This window comes from Orcinus orca, chromosome 8 (genome assembly GCF_937001465.1).
Source record: "Orcinus orca chromosome 8, mOrcOrc1.1, whole genome shotgun sequence".
Lineage (NCBI taxonomy): Eukaryota > Metazoa > Chordata > Mammalia > Artiodactyla > Delphinidae > Orcinus > Orcinus orca.
This window is the reverse complement of record NC_064566.1, coordinates 6,742,581-6,769,044: the sequence shown is the minus strand read 5'-3', so window position 1 is coordinate 6,769,044 and position 26,464 is coordinate 6,742,581. Positions and strand designations below refer to the sequence as shown.

At 58.2% G+C, this 26,464-nt stretch overlaps 2 protein-coding genes across 9 annotated transcripts; one reads left to right on the top strand and one right to left on the bottom strand.

The window, feature by feature from the left end:
- Positions 1-16: 16 nt before the first annotated feature.
- Positions 17-14,811, bottom strand: AP5B1 (adaptor related protein complex 5 subunit beta 1). 4 transcript variants are annotated; one of them, XM_049712995.1, is made up of 4 exons: positions 6,813-6,924; positions 6,251-6,418; positions 3,645-6,146; positions 17-3,108 (listed from the first exon to the last, which is right to left on the bottom strand). In XM_049712995.1, exons 2-3 carry the CDS (start codon positions 6,398-6,400, stop codon positions 3,663-3,665), a joined length of 2,634 nt encoding a protein of 877 aa, XP_049568952.1. In that variant the 5' UTR covers positions 6,401-6,418; positions 6,813-6,924; the 3' UTR covers positions 17-3,108; positions 3,645-3,662. The 4 variants fall into 4 exon arrangements, with proteins under 4 accessions (XP_049568952.1, XP_033272691.1, XP_033272702.1 ...); XM_033416800.2 differs by lacking the exon at positions 6,813-6,924 and adding an exon at positions 14,670-14,811 and having other exon boundaries at positions 17-6,146; XM_033416811.2 differs by lacking the exon at positions 6,813-6,924 and adding an exon at positions 7,017-7,397 and having other exon boundaries at positions 17-6,146.
- On the top strand, positions 14,583-26,057 carry OVOL1 (ovo like transcriptional repressor 1). 5 transcript variants are annotated; one of them, XM_049712999.1, is made up of 5 exons: positions 14,586-15,033; positions 15,939-21,409; positions 21,609-21,826; positions 23,499-23,688; positions 23,876-26,057. In XM_049712999.1, exons 3-5 carry the CDS (start codon positions 21,695-21,697, stop codon positions 24,169-24,171), a joined length of 618 nt encoding a protein of 205 aa, XP_049568956.1. In that variant the 5' UTR covers positions 14,586-15,033; positions 15,939-21,409; positions 21,609-21,694; the 3' UTR covers positions 24,172-26,057. The 5 variants fall into 5 exon arrangements, with proteins under 5 accessions (XP_004264424.1, XP_049568956.1, XP_049568955.1 ...); XM_049712998.1 differs by having other exon boundaries at positions 15,783-21,409; XM_004264376.3 differs by lacking the exon at positions 15,939-21,409 and having other exon boundaries at positions 14,583-15,033.
- Positions 26,058-26,464: the final 407 nt, after the last annotated feature.

The window sequence follows — 26,464 nt, the reverse complement described above, 5'->3', positions numbered from 1 at the left end:
CATACATAACTGGTAATTAACATTAAAATTGCATTTAATTTATAGATTTGAGAAAGAGAAAAGCATCCTCGGACATCCAGGAGCTGGCCTTGGTGTTCTGTTGAACATGAACAATTTCACAGAACATAGACATCAGACAAGGTCACTCTGTGATGTGAAGGATCAAAACAAAAACAAGATCATTCTGTAATCATGTGAACACTGACAAAGACACAAATATTGTCCAACACACAAAAATAATGAAAATCCCTCTATGTTGGATAATATAAGTTTCTGTTGCTACTTCACCAATTGCAGCTTTAGCCTCCGTATAGTTAAGATCTGTTAACATATCCCATCACAGAAATACTCCCACTTGCTGACAGCATCCAATCCAGAGAAAAGTCCTACTTCTTTAAACCCTCCCTCATATCCCCAACACAAGCCCAAATCCTAGAAATCCTTCCTAATCCCTTCTTACTGAGATACCCCACACTGCAAAACTAATAACTACAGATGTGTGCCTGGTGGTCTTTGGCTGGAGGGTATTGACAGATTGAATAGAATTTTGCTTTCATTTTCTACCAAGCATAAGATACATAATACCATTTATTTATGTCTCCTTTTATGTCTTATCCGTACGGTTGTGAGGTTTTCTTCTTTTATACATATTTTAAAGTTTATTCCTAGATAGCTTATATTGTTTCTATTACAAACAAGATCCTTTTTCTCTTTTTTTCCTTTTACATTCTGATTATTATTTATCTATAGCAGAGGTTGGTGAACCTCACATTTGTTCTCTGACACAAGTACTCAGCTTTGTCATTGTAGCCATAGAGGGCTTCCCTGGTGGCACAGTGGTTTAGAGTCTGCCTGCCGATGCCAGGGGACACGGGTTCGTGCCCCGGTCCGGGAAGATCCCACATGCCGCGGAGTGGCTGGGCCCGTGAGCCACGGCCGCTGAGCCTGCACGTCCGGAGCCTGTGCTCCGCAGCGGGAGAGGCCACAACAGTGAGAGGCCCGCGTACCGCAAAAAAAACCCAAAAACAAACAAAAAAAACCATAGACAATATGTAAATAAATAAGCATGGCTGTGTTCCAATATAACTTTATTTGCAAAAACACAGTGGGCTGAAAAAAAAAAGTGGACTGGATTTGGCCTGTAGGCCATAGTTTTCAGGAAAGCTATTGATTCTTATTTATGGCTGTACTGGGTCTTCGTTTCTGTGCGAGGGCTTTCTATAGTTGCGATGAGCGGGGGCCACTCATCGCAGTGCGCGTGCCTCTCACTGTCGCGGCCTCTCTTGTTGCGGAGCACAGGCTCCAGACGCGCAGGCTCAGTAATTGTGGCTCACGGGCCCAGTTGCTCCGCAGCATGTGGGATCCTCCCAGACCAGGGCTTGAACCTGTGTCCCCTGAACTGGCAGGCAGACTCTCAACCACTGCGCCACCAGGGAAGCCCTAAAAGATTTACTTTTACTTTATGTGATTATTTACATTTCCAAAATCAAACTACAAAGTAAGATCTATTTAGAGAAACCTCGTGTCTATTCCTGTTCCTTGCAAACAGTTCTCTCCTGCCCTGAGATCTTTTGAATATTTTAGTTCATCTTTCCATTGTTTACTCTTTTAAAGTGTTAGCATACATTTATGTATATTGATTCAATTTCATAATATTCCTTTGTGGAGGACTTTTGCACCTATGTTCATGAGTGATATTGATCTGTAGTTTCCTCTCTCGTGATGTCTTTATCTGGTGTTGGTATTAGGATAATGCTGGTCTCATGGAATGAATTAGGAAGTGTTCCCTCTGCTTCTATTTTCTGGAAGAGATTGTAAGGAATTGTTATTCTTTCTGAAATGTTTTTTCACAAGAAGAATTCACCAGGGAACCATCTCGGCCTGTTGCTTTTTTTTTTTTTTTTTAGGAGATTTTCACTAATTTTTGTTGTTCATTTTAAGAAATTTTTTTTTCAGCTTTACTGAGGTATAACTGACAAATAAAATTGTTAAGATATTTAAAGTGTACATCATGATGATTTGATATATGTGTCACCTCATATCTATTATTATGTTAACAATATACAGTATTAACCATTATAACTATTAATTATTGATTCACTTTCTCGAGATATAGCTCTATTCAGATTATCTATTTTCCTTTGTGTAAGTTTTGTTACTTTGTGTCGTTCAAGGAATTGGTCCATTTCATTTAAGTTATCAGATTGTGGGCATAGAATTGTTCATAATATTTACTATCCCTTTAACGTCCATGGGCTCAGTAGTGATGACCCCTCTTTTATTTCTGGTATTAATAATTTGTGCTCTTTTTTTCTTAGTTAGCCTAGCTAGAGGCTTATCAATTTTACTGATATTTTCATAGAACCAGCTTTTGGTTTCGTCGATTTTCTCTGAATTCCTCCTTTCGATTTCACTGATTTCTGCTTTAATTTTTATTTATCTTCCTCTACTTGCTGTAGGCTCATATTACTCTTCTTTCTCTAGTAACCTAAAGTAAAAGGTTAGATTATTGATTTTTATATCTTTCTTCTTTTCTAATACATTCATTTAATGCCACAAACCTCACTCCAAGTATTGCTTTCACTGAATCACACAGATTTTGACAAGTTGTATTTTCATTTGCATTTAGTTCAGGATATTTTAAAATTTCCCATGGGGCTTCTTTGACCCATGTGTTATACAGAAGTATGTTGCCTAATCTCCACATATTTGGGAATTTTCCAGCTGTCATTCTGTCATGATTTCTACTTTAATTCCATTGTGGTCCAAAAGCAGACTCCTGTTCTTTTAAATTTGTTAAGGTGTGTTTTATGGCTCAAAATGTGGTCTGTCGCAGTGGATGTTCTATGTGCACTTGAGAACATGTATTCTTCTCTTGTTGGATACAATATTCTATAATCTTTTTTTTTTAATGAGTAATGTTCTTTCTTTCTTTATTTATTGGCTGCGTTGGGTCTTTGTTGCTGCGCGGGCTTTCTCTAGTTGCGATGAGTGGGGGCTACTCTTCATTGTGGTGTGTGGGTTTCTCATCGCGGTGGCTTCTCTTGTTGCAGAACGCAGGCTTCAGCAGTTGTGGCACATGGGCTCGGTAGTTGTGGCTCACGGGCTCTAGAGGAAGGGGCCACCAGGCCACTGCAGCCTCCTCTGTTTCTGCCCATTGGTCCCTCGTCCTATCTAGCCTGAGCTCCCTGTGCAGAGACCCTGCAAACCTCTGGAGTTGAAAAGCACTGGCTCACAGGTCAGGAGGCCCAAGTCCAGCTTCACTCTCATTCCTAAATTGCTGGGTGGCTTTGAGCAAGGCTTTTCCCTCTCTGGGAGGCAAAGATGTGGATATTTTTTCTCCTGCCTCTTGGGCAGGGATTCTAGAGAATCCTAGTATATCCGGGCAGGAAGGAACTTTCATGCCCTGCAGTCTGCGGGTTCCTAGCTTGGAAGCTTTCCTGGAGCCTCTGACCCCCATCCCACTGTGCCTTCCCCCAACCAGGGCCCAAAAGAAAACAAACCAGTGAGGATTCTTAGCAAATATAGGGGGCTTTTTGTTTTGTTTTGTTTTGTTTTTACAGAAGGGAGCTACGGGGCTGTATCCTGGCTCTCAGCAGCACTTCTTGGGCAAGAGCCTGCAAAGGCCGCAGTCCTGCTCCTACCTGTGCCAGCCCTGGGGCTCAGCCAGCCGCTGACAGCCCCCGGAGGTAGTCCCCCACCAGAGGCAGCACGGCCCAGTCATCAGTCCGCAGGGCCACAGGCACTCCGTCTGCCTGGGCTGCTTCCAGCCGCAGCAGCAACCGCGAGTCTGGGGGCAGACGGATGGCTATAAGGTAGCTGGTCGGGGGTTGGGCCACCACCACAAAGGGCTCCAGGTGGCGGGACACCAAGGCCTCCAGCCCATGTGGCCCTAGAGGGCACCACAAGCGACTCTCGGTGCCCTTTGGCAGGCAGGAGTCCCAGAGCTCCTCGAAGAAGCCCAGCTTGGCCCCCTCGGGGGGCTGGGGGAAAGGCAGAAAGAGGTCAGCGAAGTTCACAAGCAGGGGTGGCAGGTGAGCATGGCAGGTGAGGCCGCTGGGTGTGGTGTACAGGGCGCGCACAGCCAGCCTCGCGGGAGCCGGGCGTCGGGGCTGCAGAGGCAGCAGCAGAGGGCGGGTGGGGCGGCCGGGGCACAGGCACGGCACGTGCACAGCCCCCAAGGGTGCATAGAGCTGTCTTTCCACACGGAAGCGCAGTTCCAGAGAATACACCTGCTCCAGCACCTCCACCTGGAGCTGCAGCACTGGGACCGGGCCCTTGGCTCTGTGGGGACCCATGCTTAGCCGAATCGGGGCCGGGGCCTCCTGCACCATCAGCGCTGCAGCAAAGCCCTGGTTCTCGGCCACCAGTGAAGAGGCCAGTGCAGGTGCGGCAAGGGAGGGGCCCAAGGCCACCCCCAGCTTGGGCTCTTCCAGGTGGGCCAGGAGGATGTAGTAGAGGCGCGCGTGGTCCCGCCCATCAGGGTCCTCCAGCTGCCTGGCCAGGGCCTGCAGCAAGTCCGCCAGGCCTCCTCCAACACCTGCCCGCAGCAGGGCCCGGCAGACCTGCAGGAGGGCCTGCTGGAGGCCCCAGTCCGTGCAGCGAGCAGCTGCAGCCTGCAGGAAGCCAAGGGTGGCACTCTGGGCATCCCCATCTGCCACCCTTGCCAGCATCTGCAGGTGCCAACGAAGGGCCTCATCCCTGCCTGGCCTGGACACCACCTCCTGCCGCAAGACCACCTTTAAGGGTTCCCCCAGCTCAGGGCCCACCCGATCCAAGAGATCCACGAAATGGGGAGCCAGTGCAGGCCGGGCTCGGTACAGCTGGGCCAGTCCGTGGGTCAAGGGTGTCAGCACCACAGGTTGCCCGGCCAGGCAGCGAGCAACGAGGTAGGAGGCCTGGAAGCAGAGAGTGGCTAAGGCCCGGGGGCCACCATCCAGGGCTGCCCTCTGCCGCAGGCCAGCCAGTAGCTCCTCCAGGTACTGCCGGGGGCTCTGATCCTGGCCCTTTTCCTCCTTTTCTTCATCTTCCACACAGAGGAGGCACAGCAGATGCAGGCGGGCCAGCAGGGCCATCGGGTCATGCAGGAGACTGGGCAGGAGACCACGGCATAGCTGGAACCCCAGCAATAGCGGGGCAGCCTCCTCGCCTGCGGGGCCCAGCGGCCAGTTCTCAGGGAAGTTCAAGAGGCAGTGCAGGTAGAAGAGATGGGCGGGCAGGGGCAGGGCCGGGTGCTGGGCAGCCAAGGTGAGCCGGCGAAGCAGCAAGGCCTCATCCTGGGCTGTGAACAGTGCCTCACCAAAGGCCGCCTTCAGAGCCAGGACGGCGTGCAGCAGCGTCAGCTGTGCTGTGCCCAGCAGCCGTACCAGCTGTGGCTTGAAGAGCACTGGTGGCTGTCCCCGAAGACCCCGCAGGGCCCAGCCCAGCAGCCACAGAAGCTGGGCCTGGGCCACAGGAGTGAGCAGGTAGGAGATGTCCAGAAGCTGGGCCACGGCAGCCCGCAGCTCCCGGGCCTCCTCAGGACTGAGCTCCAGCGTGGCAAGGCAACACTCCCCCTCCTCAGCTGCTGGCCAACTGGGTGCCTGGGGCTGAAGGTGGGCATCACCCTCCTCAGCTAGCATCCAGTTCCAGGGACCACCCTCGGTGGGACAGCCCCCAGCCACGAGCAGGCCCTGCAGGCCAGACCTGGCCCTGGCCTGTATCACCAAGGCGTTTCGTAGGGCAAGTGCCAGCAGCAGGCTGAGTGGCTGTACAGCGGCCTCCTGCCCCAGCAGGCCCCGAAGCAGCCCCAGACAGCCCCCCAGCAGCCCAGGCTTGCAGCTCTCCAGCTCCCGCAGGCACTCCCACGCTGTGGCCTGCAGGAGGCGCTGTTCCGAGGCAGGACCGAAGCTTCTCCCCAAATCGCGGCCCGAGGCCAAGCCCAGCAGCAGGGGCAAGAGCCGGCGGGAGGCTCTCGAGGTGGGGCCCAACGCACCTCCTGCCGCCAAGGCTGTGGTGGCCGCCAGCAGAAGGGGCCGCCGCAGAGCCGAGGGCCGCGGGGGTAGAAGGACCAGGGTATCCAACAAGGAGGTGGCGGCTACTTCGGCCGCAGGAGCGTCCGGCCACAGCTGCGCTGGGTACTCCAAGCTCAGAGCCAGCAAGGAAACCTGGGGATAGGGGATTCTGGGTGGGAATCACGAAGCTGAGGTTCACGGCACGGCAGGCTGAAGGGACCACGTGGGCCAGGACACAGGTCACGCGCAGGGCCTACCTTAGTTGGCTCGCTCAGCTTCTCACTCCTCAGGTCGCTCAGCAGGTGACGACCCAGATCCTCACCCTCAGGACCTGCCATGAAGGCGGACGGGCTGGCCCGGAAGGTGCCCAGGCGCTGGGCCCAGGTTTCCCGGCTCGTGGGCCCCATGGTCAGGCACGCAAGTCCCTGCAGAAGAGCGAGGGAGGATCAGACGTGCGGCCTGGAGACGCGCGGGGCCCCAGGGCCGCCAGAGGGCGCGCGAGCCCCTGCGCCAACCCCGAAGGGGCCACTGTCACCCCAGGGCCGCCTAGCAGATCCCAACCGCCCTCGGCCACGCGCAGAGGCCAGCGGGGACCCCGCACCCGGGTCCCGAAATGAAACCCAGAGGTTTCGGGGGTGACGCTAGGGCGGGCCGCCAGGGTCCCCGGGGTGAGGAGGGCTGGCGAGCAGGGGCGGGGGTGCCGGGCAGGCAGCTAGCGCAGGGGTGCGTGCCGAGAGCTCATTAGGCCGCCTGCCTGCAGCCGGTACCGAAGCCACAGCACCGCCCCGGCGCCCGCGGTAACGGGTTGACCGCTCTCACCCTGCCTGACACAGCGGCCGCTGGCGATCTGGCCGGCCGGCTACTTCCGGGCTGGCGGCGCTGGGCGGGGTGGGGCGGGGCGCGCGGCGCGTGGGCGGCCGAACTGAGGCGGGTCCCTCTCGGGGGCGGGGCCGTAACGGGGCCACCGCCTCCCCCGCCCTCCGGGCCGCCGCCCCCCCGCCCTCCCTGCTGGCAGGTGAAGACCTGTTGGTTTCGCTGGGGCTAACTGTCCCGCTGTGCTTAGGCCCCCCTCTCCCGGAACCGCCGCAGGCCCAGGCGGAGGCGGTGGAGTTGGGTGGGCCTGGGCTCCCGGATGCCAGGGTCCCCACTGCGTGCGGACTGCAATCTCAGGGCGCTCCGGCGGACAGCGGCCCGGGCCCCGCCCGCGCCTGCCAGACTGCTGAGGATGGCAACCAGCGCGCCCCGCGCCGGCGCCCGGGCGCCGCGCACCCTGCGCCAGCCGCCCGCGGCCCCTGGGGGTGACGCGGATTGGAGTCCTTGGGGCTCCCCTTGTGGCCGCTGGGGGGTGTACAAGGTGCGGTCCCCGGGCGCCCGCAGGAACTGCGCGCCGTGGGCCCGGCTAAACCGGTCGGGCGGGCGCCGCAGGGCTTGGCTTCGCTTCCCCGACGCCGGCCCCGGTTCCCCACCCGCTCGGCTTGGGGGCGCTGAGCCGGCGCCGGGGTCGGGGCAGGCGGAAGCTGCTGACCTTTGGCGGAGGCCGCGCCGACGGTCGGCTAGGGTCGCGGCAGCCAGACCAGGGTAAAGCTGGCGGGGCCAAGTCCCAAGCTGCGATGAAGCCGGAAAACAACGGGATGCAGACGTGAGGACTGGCAGGGTCTGTCCAGTCACGGGGCTCACAGCACGCTTAGCACGGACCGGGAAACTGAGGCCTTGCCGCCGCAGGAGATCTGGGGTCTGCAGTGCCCGAGCCCAGCACTCTTGACTTCCAGAGGGATGGAGCAGGGCTGTTTGGGGGCACTCAGAGGGCTGGGCCTGGGGCTCAGCTAGCAGCCCCTCCTGGGTCTAGGGTCCAGGCTGCAGACGCCCCACTGATCGCAGATTTCCAGGGTACAGAACCGCGGGCGTCCAGACCCCACACCCACAGCCCGCCGATCTGAGTAACGCCTCTGGCTCTCATTAGCCCGCTCTGAAGATGAAACAGGCCTGAGCCCCCATGCCATCGCTGCCAACTAGTTTCTCACCTTTCCCCGGGCTTGGCAGGCCCCTCCCCACCCCCTCCTGCTGCCCTCCAAATGGGAGGTGGTAGGGAGTGGTGAGGTAGAGAGACCTGGAAAAGAGGCTGTCTGTGTGCCCAGGGTGCCAAGGGGATGGAGACAGGGATCCACCCCAAGGGACAAGTCCAGCTGGAAAACCCAGTCCCAGCTCCTCTGGGCCCTGGCTCAACAGTTGACTCACAGGCGGCAATCCCAAACTACTTCCCTCTAGGTGCCTCAGTTTCCCCACCTATAAAATGGGAGTGATGACTTCGGCCGGAAAGGCTGTGGAGTGGGGCTGCCTGGCTAATTAAATCTAGGATGAAAGAGGCCAGGATGACAGCAGCCCTGGGAGGGAAGGCAGCTTGGAGGTAACAGGAGCCTGTCTGGTTTCCCTGTCTGAGGCCCAGAGGGTGCTGATAACTGCACATCCCCAGCCCTTATCACTTACAGGGAGGGAGGAATGATTATTAAACCCCTTTTACAGTTGAGGAGACAGGCTTCAAAGGGTCAGAAACTACAATGCTGGCTCCGGCCCCTGTTCAGCCTCTGACAGCCGCCAGCCTTTCTGAGCCTTTGCTCCTTGGGGCCCAGGGTCTGGAGGGAGGGAACCCACGTGTAGTTCTCGATGCTGTGGTGGGAGCATCCACATGGATTCACTGAGGCTTACAGCACCCTGAGGTACCTGAGGATGGGCACCATTCACAGAGAAGGAAAGGGAGGCCCAGCGGGGTGCAGTCACTTGCTCACAGTCACAGAGCTCCTAAAAGGTGGAGCCTGGGCTTCAGGCCACAACCCGTTGCTATCCCTGACTTGGCCCTCCACTCACACAGCTACCCTCAGCCTTCACCTGCCTGCCCAGATGTCTGCTCCCCTGTGGGAGGGTGGTGCTGGTACTGTCCCTGGCACAGGCCAGGCATAACATTGAACTCAGACCACCAGCACTGAATCTGCAGTCAGCAAGCCCACCCGCAAGAGTGACCTCCCAGCCGAGAGGGCCCAGGTGTGGGCTGCAGCAAGTGGCTGAGCAGGGAACTCCCCACTCAATGCCCACAACCCATTTCTTCTCTTTCTGCTGAGTTTCCATCCTCCCCAGGGCATCCCAGTTCTGTGGAGACACTAGGCACACTGAAAAAAGGGAAAGTCAGTTTCCTGAGTCTCAGTTTTCTCATCTGTAAAATGGGAGATACCCATCCTCACAGCACTAGGCACTGGGGATACAGAGATGCTTTAAAAAGAACACATCAATATGCAAATCCATAGAGAGCAGAATAGTGGGTTCCAGGAGCCGGGGGTTGGGAGGAATGGAGAGTGACTGCTAATGGGTACGGTCTTTCTTTTGGGGTGATGAAAATGTTATGGAAGACAGGGGTGGTGGTTGCACAGCTCTGTGAAGATACTAAAAACCACTGAATTGGGAATTCCCTGGCAGTCCAGTGGTTAGGTCTCCATGTTTTCACTGCTGAGGGTGCAGGTTCAATCCCTGGTCAGGGAACTAAGGTCCCACAAGCTGCACAGCACAGCCCAAAACAAAACAACCCAAAACCAAAACAAAACAGAACACTGAACTGTACACTTTAAAAGGGTGAGTTTTATGGTATGTGAACTATATCTAAATAAAGCTACTAAAAATGATGTTAAAAGAGGTCCCTTATGTACAGAACTTACACTGGGGAAGAAAGGAACAAACAAGACAAATCAAAATTTCACGGAATAAGAGATTCTGCAGGGACTTCCCTGGTGGCGCAGTGGATAAGACTCTGCGTTCCCAATGTAAGGGGTCCGGGTTCGATCCCTGGTTGGGGAACTAGATCCCACATGCATGCCACAACGAAGAGTTTGCATGCCACAACTAAGGAGCCCGCGTGCCACAACTAAGGAGCAGACGAGCCACAACTAAGGAGCCCTGGAGCAGCAACTCAGGAGCCAGCCTGCTGCAACTAAGACCCAGTGCAACCAAATAAATAATAAATAAATAAATATATTTTTAAAAGAGAGATGCTGCAAAAAAGAATAAGAAAATAGGGTAATGGGACAGAAGTGACTGGGGGGACAACGATTTAGCTAGGGCAGTCAGAGAGGACTCTTGGAAGAGGGCACATCTGGCTGAAACCTGAGTAACGAGAGAGCCAGTCATCAAGTGGGGAAAAGCCTTCCGGGCAGAGGGAGCAGCAGAGGAGAGGCGTGAGCTGGGAACAGGATTTGGCCAGTTCAGTGGACAGAGGGCCAGCAGTGTGGCGGGCACACACACAATCAGTGAGACGGAAGAAGCACGGGGTCAGGCCAGCTGGGGCCAGAGCACGCTGGGCCCCAAGGACTTTATTCAGTTGCGAAGGATCAGGGTGGTAAACGTGGAGACGGAGGTGTGGGAAGATTCCAGATGCTTTGGGAGCTGACAGGACAGAACTCAGCAAGAGATGGAGGTGTCAGTGTCACCCACAGCACGTCACAGTTTGTCAGGGGCTTTGCAGCCTCCACGGGGCTACTGTCAAACAGAGCTGGAAAGGCCACTATTTGAGCCAAGCAGAGGCCTCGGTGGCCAAGGGCACTGTCGGCCTGCTTTAAGGCTGAGTCCATTTTCAAGGGCTGCTAGCCTTCTGGGCAAAAGTGAATCAACAGCATCTCTTGACAGCTCTGAGGAGCAGAGCTGGAACTCAGAGCCCCCCGTACAGACGGGGCTTGGCCCAAGTCCCTGGAGACTAAGAGTCTGGGGCAGCCTGACTCTAGGTCCAGTGCTCTGTTCTGCTTGTCCTCTCAGCACAGCTCCCAAAAGCCTTTCTGCCCCGAGCCGCCATGCTTCTAAGCCCCTGCCCCACCCAACTTCATCCTGGCTCTCCCCAGAAGCCTTCTCTGAGAACAGGTAGGAGTTGTTCCAAAACCTCTCCATCCGACTCCTGCCCTAGCTCTCCCTGGGCTACTTGGGATGGGAGCCGAGCTCTAAAGGCGGCTGCCAGCCACCAGCCTTCAGGGGACATGGGCCTTGCCTGCCTGCTAGGGTTCTACTTCCTTCACACCCCTGTCCACAGTACCAGCGGCATGGCTACTATGTCACCTGGAATGAGCACTCATGGCTCTGCCTGCAGCTGGCCCAGGCCACCATCCCCTCCTTCTTGGACTATGACGGTAGCCTCCTCACTGGTCTCCCTACTGCCACCCTCAGCACCCCTCCTCTGGCGACACACTCCTCTCCCCATAGCAGATCCAAGGCTTCCCACCACACTGAGCCTCACATGACATGACCGACCTGCCTCTCCAGGGTCAGTTCCTACACCTTCCCATCCCCTCATGATCCAGCCCCCTCGCCTTTCGGTTCATCACACACACACACACACACACACACACACACACACACAGGCGCTGCTCACTCCTGCTCTGGGGCCTTGGGGCCGCCTGATGCATTTACGGATCAGCCTCTTCCCTGCCCTGCACAGCTGGCCCCTACCTCTCATTCAGATCTCAGCGCCCCTCTCACCACCCCATCACTAGTTAAATGTCCTGCAACACACTAATCATTTCCTTATTCTTTGTTTGCCTTGCATCACAGGATACCCAGTGCTAGCATAGAGTAGGTGTTCAATGAATATTTGTTGACTGAATTAAGGAGGGAGAGAACGATATCGAACTGGCACTGCGTGAACAGAGCAGAAGGTGCCTGCCCTCATGGAGCTCACAGTTCAGCTCAGTGTTTACCCAAGTTCACACACATTGTCTGGTTCATGAACCACAGGCCACACACTGGCAGCCCACGGGTCAAATCTGTCACACGAATGTATTTTATTTGACTCATTCCATGTTTTAAAAAAAGCTAAGTCAACATTTAAAAACTGGTAGATTTCGGAGAATTCCCTGGTGGTCCAGTGGTTAGGACTCTGCGCTTTCACTGCTGAGGGCCCGGGTTTGATGCCTGGTCAGGGAACTAAGATCCTGCAAGCTGTGCAGTGTGGCCAATAAATAAATAAATTAATAAATTAATTAAAAATTGGTAGATTTCACACATAAATCTGGATTTCTGGTTTCCAAATGGACAAAAGTGGCAACGTTGGGTTTCTGTGCTTGGATGACATGCTTGTCACTGGCCCTTTAGATAGTCACATTCTCCATGCCCCAGCCCCCATCTCTGAGAGTTAGTTGCCCTTTATCACACTGAACTTGCAGTATAGCTTTCCTCATAAGAAAGAAATTTGCTTTGTATTTATGCCTCTAGCAAATTTGGAGCATAAAAGGCTGAATGGGTCACATGAGTCAAGAAACATAGGATATTCATTCATTCAACAAATATTTATTGACAACCCACTATGTGCCAGGCACAGCTGGAGATGCTGGAGATGCAGCAGTGGACAGCGTGGACGAATATCCCTCCCTCCTGGGGCCTCGATCTGTACACTGTGTAACTTTCTTTCCACAAGTGGAGACATTTGAGTTGTTCCCCCGATGAGAAAGACTGCCTGTGTCCAGCATCATCTACGAAACTTCATCAGAGTTTCCACGAAGCCCCTACTGTGTCCCAGCCCCTGACAGGGTCTGGTACAACCAAAGTGCTCAATAAATATTTGTTGGGTGAATGAACTAAATTCACCTCTCTCCCTGGCAGTGTTAGTCAAACCTATTTGCCCAGGATATATTCAAAAGACAAGCAAGGGGCTTCCCTGGTGGCGCAGTGGTTGAGAGTCCGCCTGCCGATGCAGGGGACACGGGTTCGTGCCCCGGTCCGGGAAGATCCCACATGCCGCGGAGCGGCTGGGCCCGTGAGCCATGGCTGCTGAGCCTGCGCGTCCGGAGCCTGTGCTCCGCAACGGGAGAGGCCACAACAGTGAGAGGCCCGCGTACCGCAAAAAAAAAAAAAAAGACAAGCAAGTAGCAGGTGCTCGCTTAATGTCAACTGAACAGAAGGGTCCAGGGTAAGAGTGGAGGGTTGACAAGGGAAGCAGAGCCTGGGAAAGGAAGAGGAAGGGGGCAAACATTAGTGCCCCTGCCAGAGCTCACACCATCCTCACCGTGGACCCAAGAGGTAGATGATGGGATTCTCAGGTGACAGACGAGGATACAGCCTGGAAAGGAAAGCCCCTTGGCCAGACTCACAGGTTCCAGGAAGGAGCAGAGAAGGAGGCCCATCTGCCCCCAAAGTCCACACCTTCCCCACCCACCCAGGGAGTGCTCTACGGAAGTCCAGTGGGGGCATGTAAAGGGCCTCTGGAAGCCTCCCCCTTGAAAAACTACCTTCTTCCACTAGACGCCTGAAAGTCCACCATGAGCAGGCTGCTCCCTTCTGACTCCTGACTTTTGAACTGTGTGAATTCACTTATCAGATTCATTTCCTCCTAATCTGTCCCAGCAAACATTTAATATGTGAGAAAGGTGTATGTGTGGTAAGGACTCCACGGGGGAAGGGGGCGAGCTAAAAAGAGGAAGGGGTCCCATGCCAGCCCTTACTAGTTCAGCTGGTAAGAGAAGCCCAGTGGCTGAAGTGGCACAGTCACTGTGCCTCATGGAGGCCAGCAAGTGCTCCGCAGCTTCTGAGGAGGATGGGGCCTCCGTCCAGGAGGCGGGTCCTGGGCCTGGGCAGAGCGTGATGAATGGCTGGAGTGAGGGGTCCCAGGCTGCGCCTCGGCCAGGGCTGGGCTCTGGGGCCACGACATGAGCTCCCTGACTGCCGTGGCTGCGGCCAGGCAAAGTAAGTTGGTCCTCTGCCCTCGGCTCACCTCCAGTCTTGCTGCACCTGAACTCCGGCCATTTGGGACAAAGATGAGGGCTCGCGGGGGGCGCGGGGGGCGGCGGTGTAAGCCCCAGTGACTAGGCGCTGGGGTCTTTCGGGGTCACGGTGGACTCGGAACGGTTTAAACGCCCTTTCCTCTACGAAACCTTCCACACTTGCCCGGCCAGAAGGCGGGCTCTCCGCTTTGTATTACGGCCCGGAGAGGCCCGGCCTGCCCGCCCACCGGCCTGCGCGTTCCTGCGGCCCCGCGTGCCTTTCCGAACGGTGCCGGCGACCAACAAATACCTCCCTCTGGGCTGAACCACGAATTGCTCAGCCAGGCGTTTGGGACCCGGGGCCGCCTGGGCCCAGGCCCGGTTCAACAAGTGTGGGCCGGGCCGCCCAGTCCCGCCCGACGGCTTCACGCCTCCCCAGGCGCCCGGGGCGCGCCGGGCCGGGCCCAGTCTGGCGAGTTCCACTTCATCGCCCTTAGAGCGTGCGAGCGCCGAATAACATTGCCCCTTCCCCTCCCCTCCTCTGCTCCCTTCGAAACTCCGAAACTCCGGTTGGCGAACGCTAGCACTCCAGCTGGGAGGTCCCCGGCGGGCAGCGGCTGGGCCGGCTGGGCAGCCGTGTGCTGGGGGCCCTGCGCCCGCCCCCTCCCGGCAACCCCGCCCAGCCCGCGAGGCCACCTCACCGGCAGCGGAATAGAAACCGGTTCGACAGGTAACAAATAGGTGGGTTGTCACCGTTATTTCCCAACGCATGCGCCGTCGCTCCCCGGGCCACTCCAAGCTAATTAGCTCAGATCAGCTCCCCCCCCCCCTCCCCGCCCCAGCCACCAACACACGCCGCTGCGAGCCAATAAAGCGTGAACCCGTCCGTCCTGCTCGCACTTTAAGACTTCCCGAGCGGACGCGAGGGACGCCAGTCGCGCCGGGAGGAGCATACCTGCCGCTTCCCCCGCCGCCCGGTGCATCTGGCTGAAGGGGACCTCGTTCAGACGGAGGACGGCGACAGCTCCACGGAGTTGAAACGGGCGCGCGCCGTCCCGGGCACGGCCTCCCGGCGCAACGCGGGACGCTTTGGCGACTTCTTCTCCGACCTGCTCCCCCACCCCCCACCCCCGTCCGCCTCCAGCCCGGCCAGGGAAAGGTGGGACGGCTCCGGCTCTAGTTACGGAAGCGGCCGGTACCCGGCGAGGAGGGTTCGAAAATGCCTCGTGCGTTTCTAGTGAAGAAGACGTTCGTCTCCACGTGCAGGAGGAACTGGAGCGAGCTCCCCGACGAGGAGCGCGGAGAGATCTATGTGCCAGGTGAGGCGCCCAGTCCGCGCGCCCCGAACCCCGCGCCGCCGAGAGGGCGGCGGGGCCCCGTCGAGCGGCCGGCGTGCGGGGCGCAGTGGCGCGGAGCCCGGCGGCCGGCGCAGCTGGGGCGCCCGATTTAATGTTTAAGCGGCCGCTGCCCCGTTAGCCCGCGGCGCGGACGACCCCGGGCGCGGGGGGAGGGGAGGGCAGGGCCGGCGGAAGGAGCGGCCAGGCGGGGGCGGGGGTGGGCGCGGGGGCTGCCAGGTGGGGGCGACAGCCGTTCCCAGGACCCCGGCGGGGCGGGGGGCAGGCCTGTCCGAGGCGCGCGGGCCCGCGCGGTGCCGCTCTCCCCTCCACCGGTCCGAGCCGCGGCGCAGGGGAGGCAACGGGGTGTGTCACCGCTCAGGCAACCTTCCACTCTCGTGCAGTAAATCCCGAAAGCCGGGACTTTTATGAGGCGGGAGGAGGGCACTGGAGCGGTGCCACTTCAGGGGGCAGGGAGCGAGCTGGAGTTTCTGCTGAGATTTGTGTAAATGTAAGAGAAGACCCAGAGTTGAAGCCACCTTCATTGATCTCTCCCTCTCACCCACAACACTGGCTGCCAGAAGGTCCCCGTGAGGGTCGGGCAGGCAGGAGCTCCGAGCCGTGGGGAGCGCGAGACTGTGGGGAAGGCGCCGAGCTGCACCCCACTAGCCCTGAAGACAAAGGTGGGATCAGCTCTCACCTCTGTTAGAAACGCGCCTCCTTCGACCTTGCAGAGGACACCACTGAGCTGAGAGGGGTTTTAAGGAGCCCACCCCACAGCCAGGGAGCAGCCCCGGGGGAAGCTGGGGCACCCAGTTCATTTTCGGAAGACGCCTTGACAGCGTGGGAGTCAACTTTGGATGAGTAACCCCAGTTGTTTCTTCCTCCAGGAGCATCTTCCACGTTAGCCCCGAGACCTCTTCTGCGCCTTCGGTCCTCCCCCACCCCTAACAGAATCTTTGGTCGGGAGCCAGTTTCCTTCGGAACTCCCCTTCCCCAAGCCTTGGGGGTGGGGCGCGGGATGCGCTGAACACTCTGCCCAGCGCCTCCAACGGGGGAGAGGTTGTAATTAACCAACCGACTTTGACCTTTGATCTGCATGTTCCCCCTGCATCGCCCCGGGCCCTGTAGGAGAGTGGTGAAATAAGGGCGGTGAGGGGCCCTGTGAGGGCTCTTGCCTCGGTTTCTGTCCTGAATAAATTGTTGGAGACTGTGGGTGTAGTGGTGGCCTGACGACCGTCAGGATCCTACGGCCTACAGGGCTGGTGGGGTGTTTCACAGCTTAGCCTTATCTCAAGTGCCTAGGCCCCTATCTACAGCCTCCTTAAAAGGTCGGAATGCGCCAGTAGTCCTGATGACCCCAATGGGGAAACTGAGACAGAAAGGGAAGTGCGCTGCCTCCACACCCGGAGGCGGATCAGGGTGTGGGCCCAGGATTCTGTGTATAGTTTCTTGCTTCTCCAAGTTCCCTGGGGAGTTAGTGATCGGTGTTCCACCTCCAGAAGGGCCATGTGAGGGGGTGAGGGACGCGAGCCCCCTTCCTTGCTCCTGCCTCCTCCCTCACCTGTGTCTGACTTGCTGCTTAGCTGCTCCTTGGGATCTGATAAACCGAACTTGGACTGTGTTAAAGGTGAGCAGAGCCTTGCTCGAGACTAGTGTGCTGTTATTTTTAGTTTTACTTCACATCCCAATCAGTTACAGATCATGTGTTGACTTTTACAAAGGACAAAGGAATTCCGTTGGTTCAAATCATTGACTTCCTTGCATCCTAGTGATTTTCCCCAGCACAGTTCTGGTGGCCATAGTGGGAGTGGCGGGGGAGACCTGCACCAGGGGCTGTCCCATCAGGGGCACAGGATGGTCTGTGCCACCTGCCGCTGCTGTCCCGGTGAGGGGAGCCGCTCACTCTGCAGGATCATCCCGGATGTAGGATGGGGTCTAACCTGGAGGTGCAGGTGACAGTTTGCCAGGGAGAGTCCTGTGGGCTCAAGCAAACAGTAGAAGTCAGAGAGCTTACTTTTGCCTCTCAAAGCCATGTGGCCCACTAGAGAGTTTTCCCACAGTTTTTGGAAATGAGAAAGGGAATGTTCTCGGGCCACGCTCGGGTGCCTCAGATGGCTAGAGGGTGGGGAGTGTGTTTTGTGGTGGCCTGTCCCCTGACTGGGCCATTCCATCACCAGCCGACCGTGACCCTAAGAGCCGGCTGGGCACGTTTCCTTCACCCCACCTCACAGACTCAGCACGTTGTGACCAAGTAAGCATTGACCCCATCCGGTCCCACTGGGAGAGGCACCGGGAGGGCTGGGGAATGAAGCGTTTGAGGTCTGACCTTCCCGCCAGGGCCCTCTGAGACCCTTAGAGCAGCAAAGAATGCCTGGAAGGAACGTGTTTACTGACTGAAGATCCTGGGCCCCGGCCTGGCAGCTCTGACTCCAGGGCCCCAGTCTGACCAGCAATCCAGCCTCTTCTCTGAGGCACAATTCTAGAGGTTTCCCACCCTCAGTCCCCTGGGCCTCACTCTCCTCCCAAAGCTGAGGGAAAAGCCCAGAAGTGGGCACAGGGCCTGGAAGGCTGCAGGGGTGGGCAACGGCACCACTCACGCCGGGAGCACTGAAAGGGTTCATGGTTAAGTTGCCACCTGTTTGGCCCTCGAGCCCCTGCCCTCCATCTCCCCTGGCATTTCTCCTTCGTTGTGTCATTATTGACTGTGGAGTGCAGGGACTGATGCTGGTTTCTTGACGATGAACCCAGGCCCCTGTACCCAGGGGCTAAATTCCATCTCCTGGACCTAAGGGGAAGCTCCAGGAACGGGGAGGAACGGGGATGAAGCGGGGTTCTCCAGGCCCCTGCTGAGAGGAATCTCAAAAGGCCAGGAAGGCACTGGAGGGCAGACCAGGCCTGGAAGCTGAATGACATGCTCCAGCCATGAGCATCCTGGGGCCTCTTCCCTACCCCCCATCAAAACCGCCCCCCCCACCTCCCCACTTCAGACGGAGCGTCTGCAGTCCGTTCTGCCAGTTCAGCAGCACATGCCTACCCCAGGGGGGCAGCCAGCCTGAGGTGCGCAGGACCGGAGCGTCCTCAGCCTGGCTCTGACTAGGCAGTGTGGGCACCTGGGCAGCTCTTTCTGGGCCGAGTTAGAAAGGCTGAGAAAGTCAGCTTTGGGCCCCAGAGTACACATGTAGGGGCGCGAGGGAGTGGAGTTGGGGAGAGATTATGCCTCTGACGGTGATCATTCTGATTCCTGGGAAGTGCTGGCAGTGAGGGACGCGTCTGCCGAGCTCTCCAGGGCAGCAAGGCTGGGAGGGTAGACAGCCAGCCCACGGATGGGTGCGGTGGGCTAGATGGGACTCCTAGCTGTCCCACAGGGTGCCGTCACCCAAGCTGCCAGGCTGCTTGTCCCTAGCTTGGGTGACCTGAGGCAGAATCCTGCCAGACTGTTTGTCCCAGAAAGAGAGCAGGTGAGGCCGAGTCCTCTGGGCACAGGGAGGACGGGAGCAAAGCACGGCCATTGTTGATGTCAGGCTTCTTCTTTAACTCTCTTCATGCTCAGCAAGTATCGTGTGGCGTCCCACAGGGGTGCCAGCCCCGTGCTGCACGGGAGGGAGGGAAGGAAGGACGCAAACTCAGTACGGCCCCGCCGGTTGCAGCGTCCACCCTGGTGTGAGGCTGAGGTGCACGGGGTTGGTTAACTTCACTGTGGACGCGGTATGAGGAATGGTTGGGAAAGGGGGGAAAGATCCTGCCTGAGAGAAGAACTTGGCGTTCACAGAATGGAAACGACAGGCTGAGAGATGGGCCCGTTGTGTTTCCAGGGCTGCCCAGCTCTGCCAGTTGGCTGGCACTGGCTCCCTTTCAGGCCCCTGTTAGCTGACCTGGGGGCCGGAGGAGACGGGCACAGGGGACCCTGCCCTTCCCGATAAGGGTGCAAGACCGCCTTACGCCAGCCTGGGCTGTGCTGACACACTGGGCTCCCCCGCCGCCCCCCTGCCGCTTCCAGGTCGGCAGCAGCCCCAGCCCATGGCTAGGTGTCCTCACGTCTGCTTCACCCGCTCTCCCCAGAGAGCCTAGGGCCAGGCCTCGTGCCCAGCCCTGGCCTGAGGCCTTGGATAGGGTAGGACCTGGCACCCTGTCTGGTATTTGGGCCAGGAGCTTTCAATCCAAGAGAGAGGGGACTTGCTGAAGGCCTCGGGTGGGAAGCTGCTCTGGGCCCAATGCCCACAATGTCATCCAGGTGGAGGCATGTTGAGCCGACAGAAAGGGAACCCGTGCAGCCCCTGAGGGGGTAGGGAGAGGGCCTTGCCACACTCCTCAGCTGCGGGCGGGCGATGAGTAGCCACAGCGGCCGCCACCTTGCCGGAAACATCTAATTAGGGGACAGAGAGTAGCACAAGCAGGGCCCAGCCAGTTCTGCTCGCTGCCGCTCGGTGCCGCCCAGGGATAGGCGCGGCGGCAGGACCACGCTCCGGGGGGTGGCAGGAAGACGGGTTTGGTGGGGCTGGTGGGATGAGGCAACCGTCCCCACCCTGACGGCCTCACCTGCCCCTCGCTCGGGAAAAGCGGCACAGGGGCAGAGCAGGCAGGCCCGCTCCCTGTCCCCGGTTCCCCAGCACTGTCATCTCAGGGCTTCTGCGGAACGGGAGAGGCAGGCCTGCGAAACAGTTCCCCCCCTAAACCTGCTTAGGTCCTCAGAACCCTCACCATGGACCCCACTCTAGTGGAGGCAGGGAGCCAAGGGTGACAACTCGTTTGAGCGCAAACCGGTTAACCCTCACCTGTTGTCACTCTTCCCTCTGCTGCTCCGTGTGCAGGCTCTGAGGCCCGGCTCCAGCTTTTGGGAGCCTTGATCTCGCTCTCTGATACTGAAAGACAGAAGCGGGTAGAGGTTCCTGTTTGTCTCTACCTGGATTGAGAAATGGAAATTGTCATCCAGTTTTGAATTCTCAGCCAGGATCTCCAATAGCTGGTAATCCGGCATAAACTGAAGCCGCCAACACTCTGACACGCCCACCCTCTGGCAGCCCCCATCCCTGTACACAGACGGCCGTCACTGTGGGAGGATGGGAGCGGGGGGGGGCCTCTGAGAGCTCCGGCCTGACGTCCAGCCGTCCAGGGCTTGGAGAGAGGCCAGGCCAGGGCCAGGTGCTGGTGAATCAACTCCCGGAATGAGGTGGCACGTTAGAGTCCCCGGACGGACAGACAGACGGCGCCAGTGCCAGCAGAACGGGTTTGGGTGGCGGGCAGGCACATTCTTCCCGTCAGAACTTTGTTGTGTTTGAAGGGGGCGAGAGCGGGGGCCTCTCCCGAAACTTGGGTGCCTTCATATTCGCCCTTCCTCCATTGGTGTGTCCTCTGCTTCCAGCCTTGCCCGCTGCATCCTGCTGGGGGCCGCCCCTCCCTGGGACCCCGTCCACTGTCTCACCGGCCGGGGGCTGCAGGCGCAGGGGCCGCCTTCATGGTTCTGAGACCCTAAGTCAACCTGCTAAGTCCCTCTCCCTGAAGCCCACTCATCCTTTCCTTCCTGTGCCCCTCTTGATTTTCCCTTCTGAGGCTTGGAACATGTTCCTAGCTTAGCCTCTTCGGGAGAAAAATACTGACCAAACCGTAACATTAGATTATTTGCCTCAGCTCTGGGGCTTTGAGACTTGTCTCCTCTGTGTCACTCGGGAGAGCTCCCCTCCTGTCTAGTCAGGACGAGGGCCAAGCCTCTCCAGCCCTGTTTAGCGTGAGGTGTCTGCCGTGGGGAGCAGCGTGTCAAAGGGCTGCCGGTATTGCTGGTATCGCTGCAGCTGCCGTGCGAAGGGCGGGAGCCCAGCCCTCAAAGCGCCACAGCAACCAAGCAAGTGAGCGGTCCCTGCTCTGGGGGAGGCTTGCGTAACAGCCGGGCAGGCTGCCCAGGAGGCTGTTAGGCTGCATCCACCTGCTGCTCCCTGACCTCCTCCCTGCCCTGCCCCACCCGGCCTGCTCACCTGCTAAGCTGGGCCAGCGGGAGTGGGGAGCCTGGAGCCCCAATGAGCTGCAACGTCAGGGACAGACCACCCGGAAGGAGAGAGGGGTTAGGACCACTCGTTCCCCACGGCCAGCAGCTAAATCTGCCTGGAAGAGAGGCTCGGAGTGGCGCAGACCACCGGGACCCTTCTGGGGCAGGGATGAGTCCCTGGGTCCAGGGCCTCCAGTGGTGCCCTTTGTCCCTGCAGGAGCGTGGATGAGGCCTGGAATCCAGAGGGACTGGCCCAGGTGGGGCAGGCAGACAGCTCGGGAAGAATAATTGGCAGGGCAGCTTTGGTCCTCCCAGTTCCGCTAAGACACAGATTACTCAGCGGGCAGGCCTGTGGGCCGTGGAGCTTGGCTGGCGTCACCTGTAATTACCTTAATGGGGTGGGGGGAGGGAGGTGCGGCATGCAGTGGGCTGGGGGCAGCCCTGCTCTGCCACATGCCTGCAAGGGGTGGGACAGCGGCTCCACGTTCCAGCCAGCTAACCGCCAGGGAACCTTCCGGAAATCCCACGCAATCCCCTTTTCTCCACCAAGCCCCTCACTTGGCTGTTCTTCTCTTCCCAGTCAGCCTAGGCTTCTGCCCACCACAGCCCTACAGGGAGCCAGAGCCATCAGTGGCCGAACCCCCTTCTTGCCCCCTGGCTTTGGACATGAGCCTTCGGGACTCCAGCTATAGTGTGACCCCAGGACCCTGCGTGGTGGCCCAGCTGCCCTTGGAAGACACGAGCCGCCTGGCAGACCCACAGAGCAGGGACCATGGCTTCCTGCGCACCAAGATGAAGGTACTGACCCTCACGCTGTCTCCAACGGCCAGGGGCACGTGTATCCTCCTGGGTCCAGCCCACGAGACGTGGCACAAATGAGACTTAAGCAGAGATTGGCCTTGGATCTGGGTCTAGGTTTCTGCAGAGAAGTGAACCTCACTGGAGCACGGACGGGGGTGGCAAAGAAGAGAAGTGGGTCGGAAGTGAGAATGCCCGTGCGCTGGGAAGAAGCAGTGAGGTTCCAAAGACGCTTAACCCTTTGGAGTCCTCTCTGGGGGTTGTTTAGCTTCATTTCGGGTCTTGAGGGGAGGCACCTCTTTACACAGAAGTCCTAGGAGAAGCGGGGAAGCGTGAGCCTGGCTCTGCAAGCTGGCCTGGGCCTGCGTCTCCGCCGCCTGAGAGTGAGGTCTGGAGTCTGCTCGGTGGTCGACTCCCTGCGCAGGTGCCCGGCGGCAGTCTCCGCCTCGCCCAAGTGTGTGCTTCCATCCCGCTTCCATCCCGGAGCCTTGCGTCTGGGGCGGGGCCTGGTGAGCGCCCCCTGCTCAGCAGCAGAGGCAGGAAGGAGCTCACAGGAATGCCCCTGCTTTCCAGTGTGCGAACAGCAGGGCTGTCTCTGGCTGGGCCTGCATTCCTGAAAGCTCCGGGATCTGGAAGCAGTCATCTAGAGGAAGGGCTCCCGTGGAGCTTTCCTATGAGCCAAAAGACTGAAGAAAACTGGCCGTGCAGTGCTGTTCCCGCCTCTCTTAACTGCAGAGGCCACATGTTGTAACCAGAGGGGAATCGCCAAGACATGTGCTGGGCGGTTGGCTGGGGAGCTGACACAGTGCCCCTGATCCCCGAGGGCCCTTCCTCCCACCCCTTAATCCCAGTGGCTAGGGAGCGCGTGGAGAGAGCGAGCAGGGGGCACAGGACAGCAGATGTGCCAGAGGAGCGAGTCCTGACCCCAAAGGGCTTGCTTAGCTAGCAGCAAGGCATTTACCCGGTGCCCGAAGGCATGGGGTGATGGGGTGCGCCCGGTGCCCAGGGAGCTTGGGAGGAGTGGCCAGCGACAAGGCCACCACAAAGCACAAGTAACCTCTGAACATTCACAGAGGTAGGGCGTTGAGGCCACGTCTCCACTTCTGAACAGCTGTTCCATAATTACAAAGAAAATGAAAAATGTTTATAACCAAGAGAGTCATCAGGGTGGCAAAGGGACTCAGACCAGACCACGTCAGGCTCAAGGAAGGCCAGGGGCGGGGCTGGCCTGTGAGGGGACTCCAGGCTCCTAGCGGTGGCCTCAGCCTGGGAAGGCTGCACGGAGACCGCGTTGTGGGCACTCTTCCCTGTCCTAAGGCTTAGAATGGGAACAGAGGGCAGAAACTACAGAGAAAGATTTGGCCTCAGTGAAGGGAGGACTTTCTAACAGGTAGAGTTACTGAATCGGGCTGTTTCTGTGGGGAGATGGCCACAGATGGTAAGGAAGGGGCTGGGTGGCGGCCCTGCACAGAGACTCAGGAGCCCAACAGGAGGCGGACCTTCCTTCCAGCTCCACCACCAGACCTCTGGGAGCCAGCGGCACAGAGGTGTGGCCTCTGGGGTGGGCACCGCCCTCCTCACGTGGCTGGGGGCTGGTGTGTGTGTCCTCGCAGTCTGCCACCTGCAGCCCCAACTCCTGGGTGTCCGTCACAAACCCCGTCCTCGCCCACAGGTGACTCTGGGGGACACTCCCAGTGGAGACCTCTTCACCTGCCACATCTGCCGGAAGGCCTTCACGTACCAGCGCATGCTGAATCGCCACATGAAGTGTCACAACGACGTCAAGAGGCACCTCTGCACCTACTGCGGGAAGGGCTTCAACGACACCTTTGACCTGAAGAGGCACGTGCGCACCCACACTGGTAAGAGGAGCCCGCCCGGCGGAGGCCGCGGCCGCGGCCGCCGTGCTGCTGTCCTGGGCCCTGGGGGGCCTGGGAGCTCTGGGCAGACGTCCTCCGCGGTTCGCTGGGGAGCTGGAGTCGGGCGGGCCTCCGGGCGCTCCTCTGCCGCGGAGTCGGGTCCCTGACGCCGGCACTGCCCTCCCCGCAGGTGTGCGGCCCTACAAATGCAGCCTGTGCGACAAGGCCTTCACGCAGCGCTGCTCTCTGGAGTCTCATCTCAAGAAGATCCACGGCGTGCAGCAGAAGTACGCGTACAAGGAGCGGCGGGCCAAGCTGTACGTGTGCGAGGAGTGCGGCTGCACGTCTGAGAGCCAGGAGGGCCACATCCTGCACCTGAAGGAGCGCCACCCTGACAGCCCGCTGCTGCGCAAGACCTCCAAGAAGGTGGCCGTGGCCTTGCAGGACACCGTCACCTCCCTGCTGCAGAGCAGTCACCACCTCTGAGCAGTGGTACCCTGGCTTGGGCAGCCCCGAGAAGGCGAGGGCCGCCTCCCTGCCGCCCGGCCAGCCCGCCCTCTGCGGCCTCCTGCCGGAGCGCCGGTGACCTGGCGTGGAGCCCGTGGGCACGCATGCTCGCTCGGGCCGGTGCTGACCTCTGCTCGCATTTGCGTCGGTGTTTGGGGGGCAGAGGCCGCTCTGAGCCCGGGCAGACATGTGTAACTGTGGGGCGGGGCGGGGCGGGCCAGGGCTGCCTTCGATTTGAAGCAGCTCGGGTCCAGAGACAGGACTTCCTTCCCAGAGGAGGTACGTGAGGGCGATCCTGTCGTCCTCTGCTTCTGGAGCAGCGGGGGGATAGGGGGCTGCTGGTCCCCCGTGGACGGCAGAGTCAGGCGCCCCGGCAGAGGGCACCCCTGCAAACAACAGCCGTGCAGGAGCTGGCGGCGGCCCGCCCGGCCATGTTCCTCGCGCTCAGGGCTGCAGGGGCGCTGCAGGGCGCTGCTCTTCGACAGGGAGATGCACGTGTGTGCACAGCCGTGGACGTGCGCGCACGCGGGAGGCCTTGCCATATATCACCTCATTTTTAAGAAATCAACTACAAGGTGCCAAGAAGGTTTTATTTCCTTTTTTAAAAGATGACATATGTACAGATAGTAATATATATTTTTGGTGCCGATGGCGACTGTTTTAAGAGAGGGTGGAGCTGGCTTTTCTCCTCCCCACGCAGTTCTATTTATCCTGGACGTTTCACGCCTCCTCTGCGCCTTGGCTCTGGGGTGGCTGCCCTGACCCACCCCTCATACCTCCTGAGATATTTAACCTAAGACTTTCCTCCAGCCCTGCCTGGAGGAGGCTGTACTGCTCTCTGTTCTCCCTCTTCTGCCGGGACAGCCGTCACATCTTCTGCTCTTCCCTCCCCGTGTCTCTGCCTCCCTCCCACATCCTTTGAAGGCAAGTCTCAGGGTGACCGAGAGCCTCCTGATAACAGACCTTTTGCGGAACAACTCACCATTCCGGAGATCCGGGGTGGGGGGTGTCCAGCTGCGGCCGCAGGGGTAAGCCGGTTGGGGTGACGAGTCTGTGATGCGCCCAGAGTCCACTGCCTGAAGTAACAGCAAGAGTGCGGGGCCAGGCTGCGAGGCCTGCTCTTTTCCTGGGAGAGTCAAAAACCCTAGGACGGGAACAAAAAAATTGGGACAGAATAATAACCAGACATATCAGAAACTTCTAGAGGGAGGACAGTATTAGATGGTTAACAAGTTACATTTGTAGCCTTTTTTCTGAATGTTTGGCAAATGGCGAGGCTGGGTCTTGCGCACCTAAGGAGGGAGCCACCCCTGGGCTGGTTGGCTCCACCTGAGGGACTCTGCCAGGCTCCCTTGGCTGGGCTGGGCTCCCTGCTAAGAACACGAAAGGGGTGTGGGTCGAAAGGGAACGACGGGCAGGGGCTGGAGCCAGCCTGCCGAAGAACGAGAAGCAAACTCGAAAGAGAACACAGAACAGAGCAGGTGAAGCCGCCCCGTGAAGCCAAAGCCCAGGTGGAACCAGCCTTGGCCTCTCCTGCCCGGAAAGAGCAGCGACTGCACCGTCCCCAGATGCAGGGAAGGAGCCTTCTCTGACCTCCCTCAGAACGTGTATGGATTGTTCTGGAAGACTCTCGTTTTAGTTTACTTTAGAGTCTGTGGGAGCTGCTGTATTCTGGAAGGTGTATAGCATGAACTAACATTCTCTGGAAGCCTTGTCTTGTTTACATTTCTGTATCCCTGTGTTCATTGCCTGTTCATTGTTCATCTCTGTGTTCATTGCCTACCTGAGGCAGTCACAAAGCTCTGTGCTGTCTGTTTTATAACTTGCCCCTCAACTATCAAAATAAAGAACTATCATTTTCTGTGTTTCTGCTTTTTTGTTTAAAAGACCTCGTTTTTCCACCTGCAGGGAAATTAATCAAAACAATTGATGCATTCTAGTCAAAGCTTTACCCTTTTACAGGTAGCGATGGCCCTGGTCAAGACAAGAGCCTGCTAGATCAAGTGGCCTGCCGACCCCAAGGCCGCATGTTCTGCTCTTCACGGTGGCATCAGGCCCTCCCCTGGCTCCTGCAGCCTGACTGACTCGTGGCTCTCCTCCAGCGGGTGCAGTTACTTGGGGTCCAGTCTCTTCCCCACACCCTGCCAGGACCACAGGAGGAAGAGCCACATTCCTAAATAGTAGGGCGCAAAATTCCCGTCAGTTCTGGGCCAGACACCTAGCTGTAGGGATGGTCACACCTGCACAGCACTTGTTCTGGGCCAGGCACACT

Coding starts and splice junctions, on each gene's coding strand:
- AP5B1 (XM_033416800.2), bottom strand. CDS start 6,400: ATGGGGCCCACGAGCCGGGAAACCTGGGCCCAGCGCCTGGGCACCTTC. Junction 6,147..6,250: donor AGCTGAGCGAGCCAACTAAG/GTAGGCCCTGCG, acceptor CCCTATCCCCAG/GTTTCCTTGCTGGCTCTGAG.
- OVOL1 (XM_049712997.1), top strand. CDS start 21,482: ATGCCTGCAAGGGGTGGGACAGCGGCTCCACGTTCCAGCCAGCTAACC. Junction 21,827..23,498: donor TCCTGCGCACCAAGATGAAG/GTACTGACCCTC, acceptor CCTCGCCCACAG/GTGACTCTGGGGGACACTCC. Junction 23,689..23,875: donor GCACGTGCGCACCCACACTG/GTAAGAGGAGCC, acceptor CCCTCCCCGCAG/GTGTGCGGCCCTACAAATGC.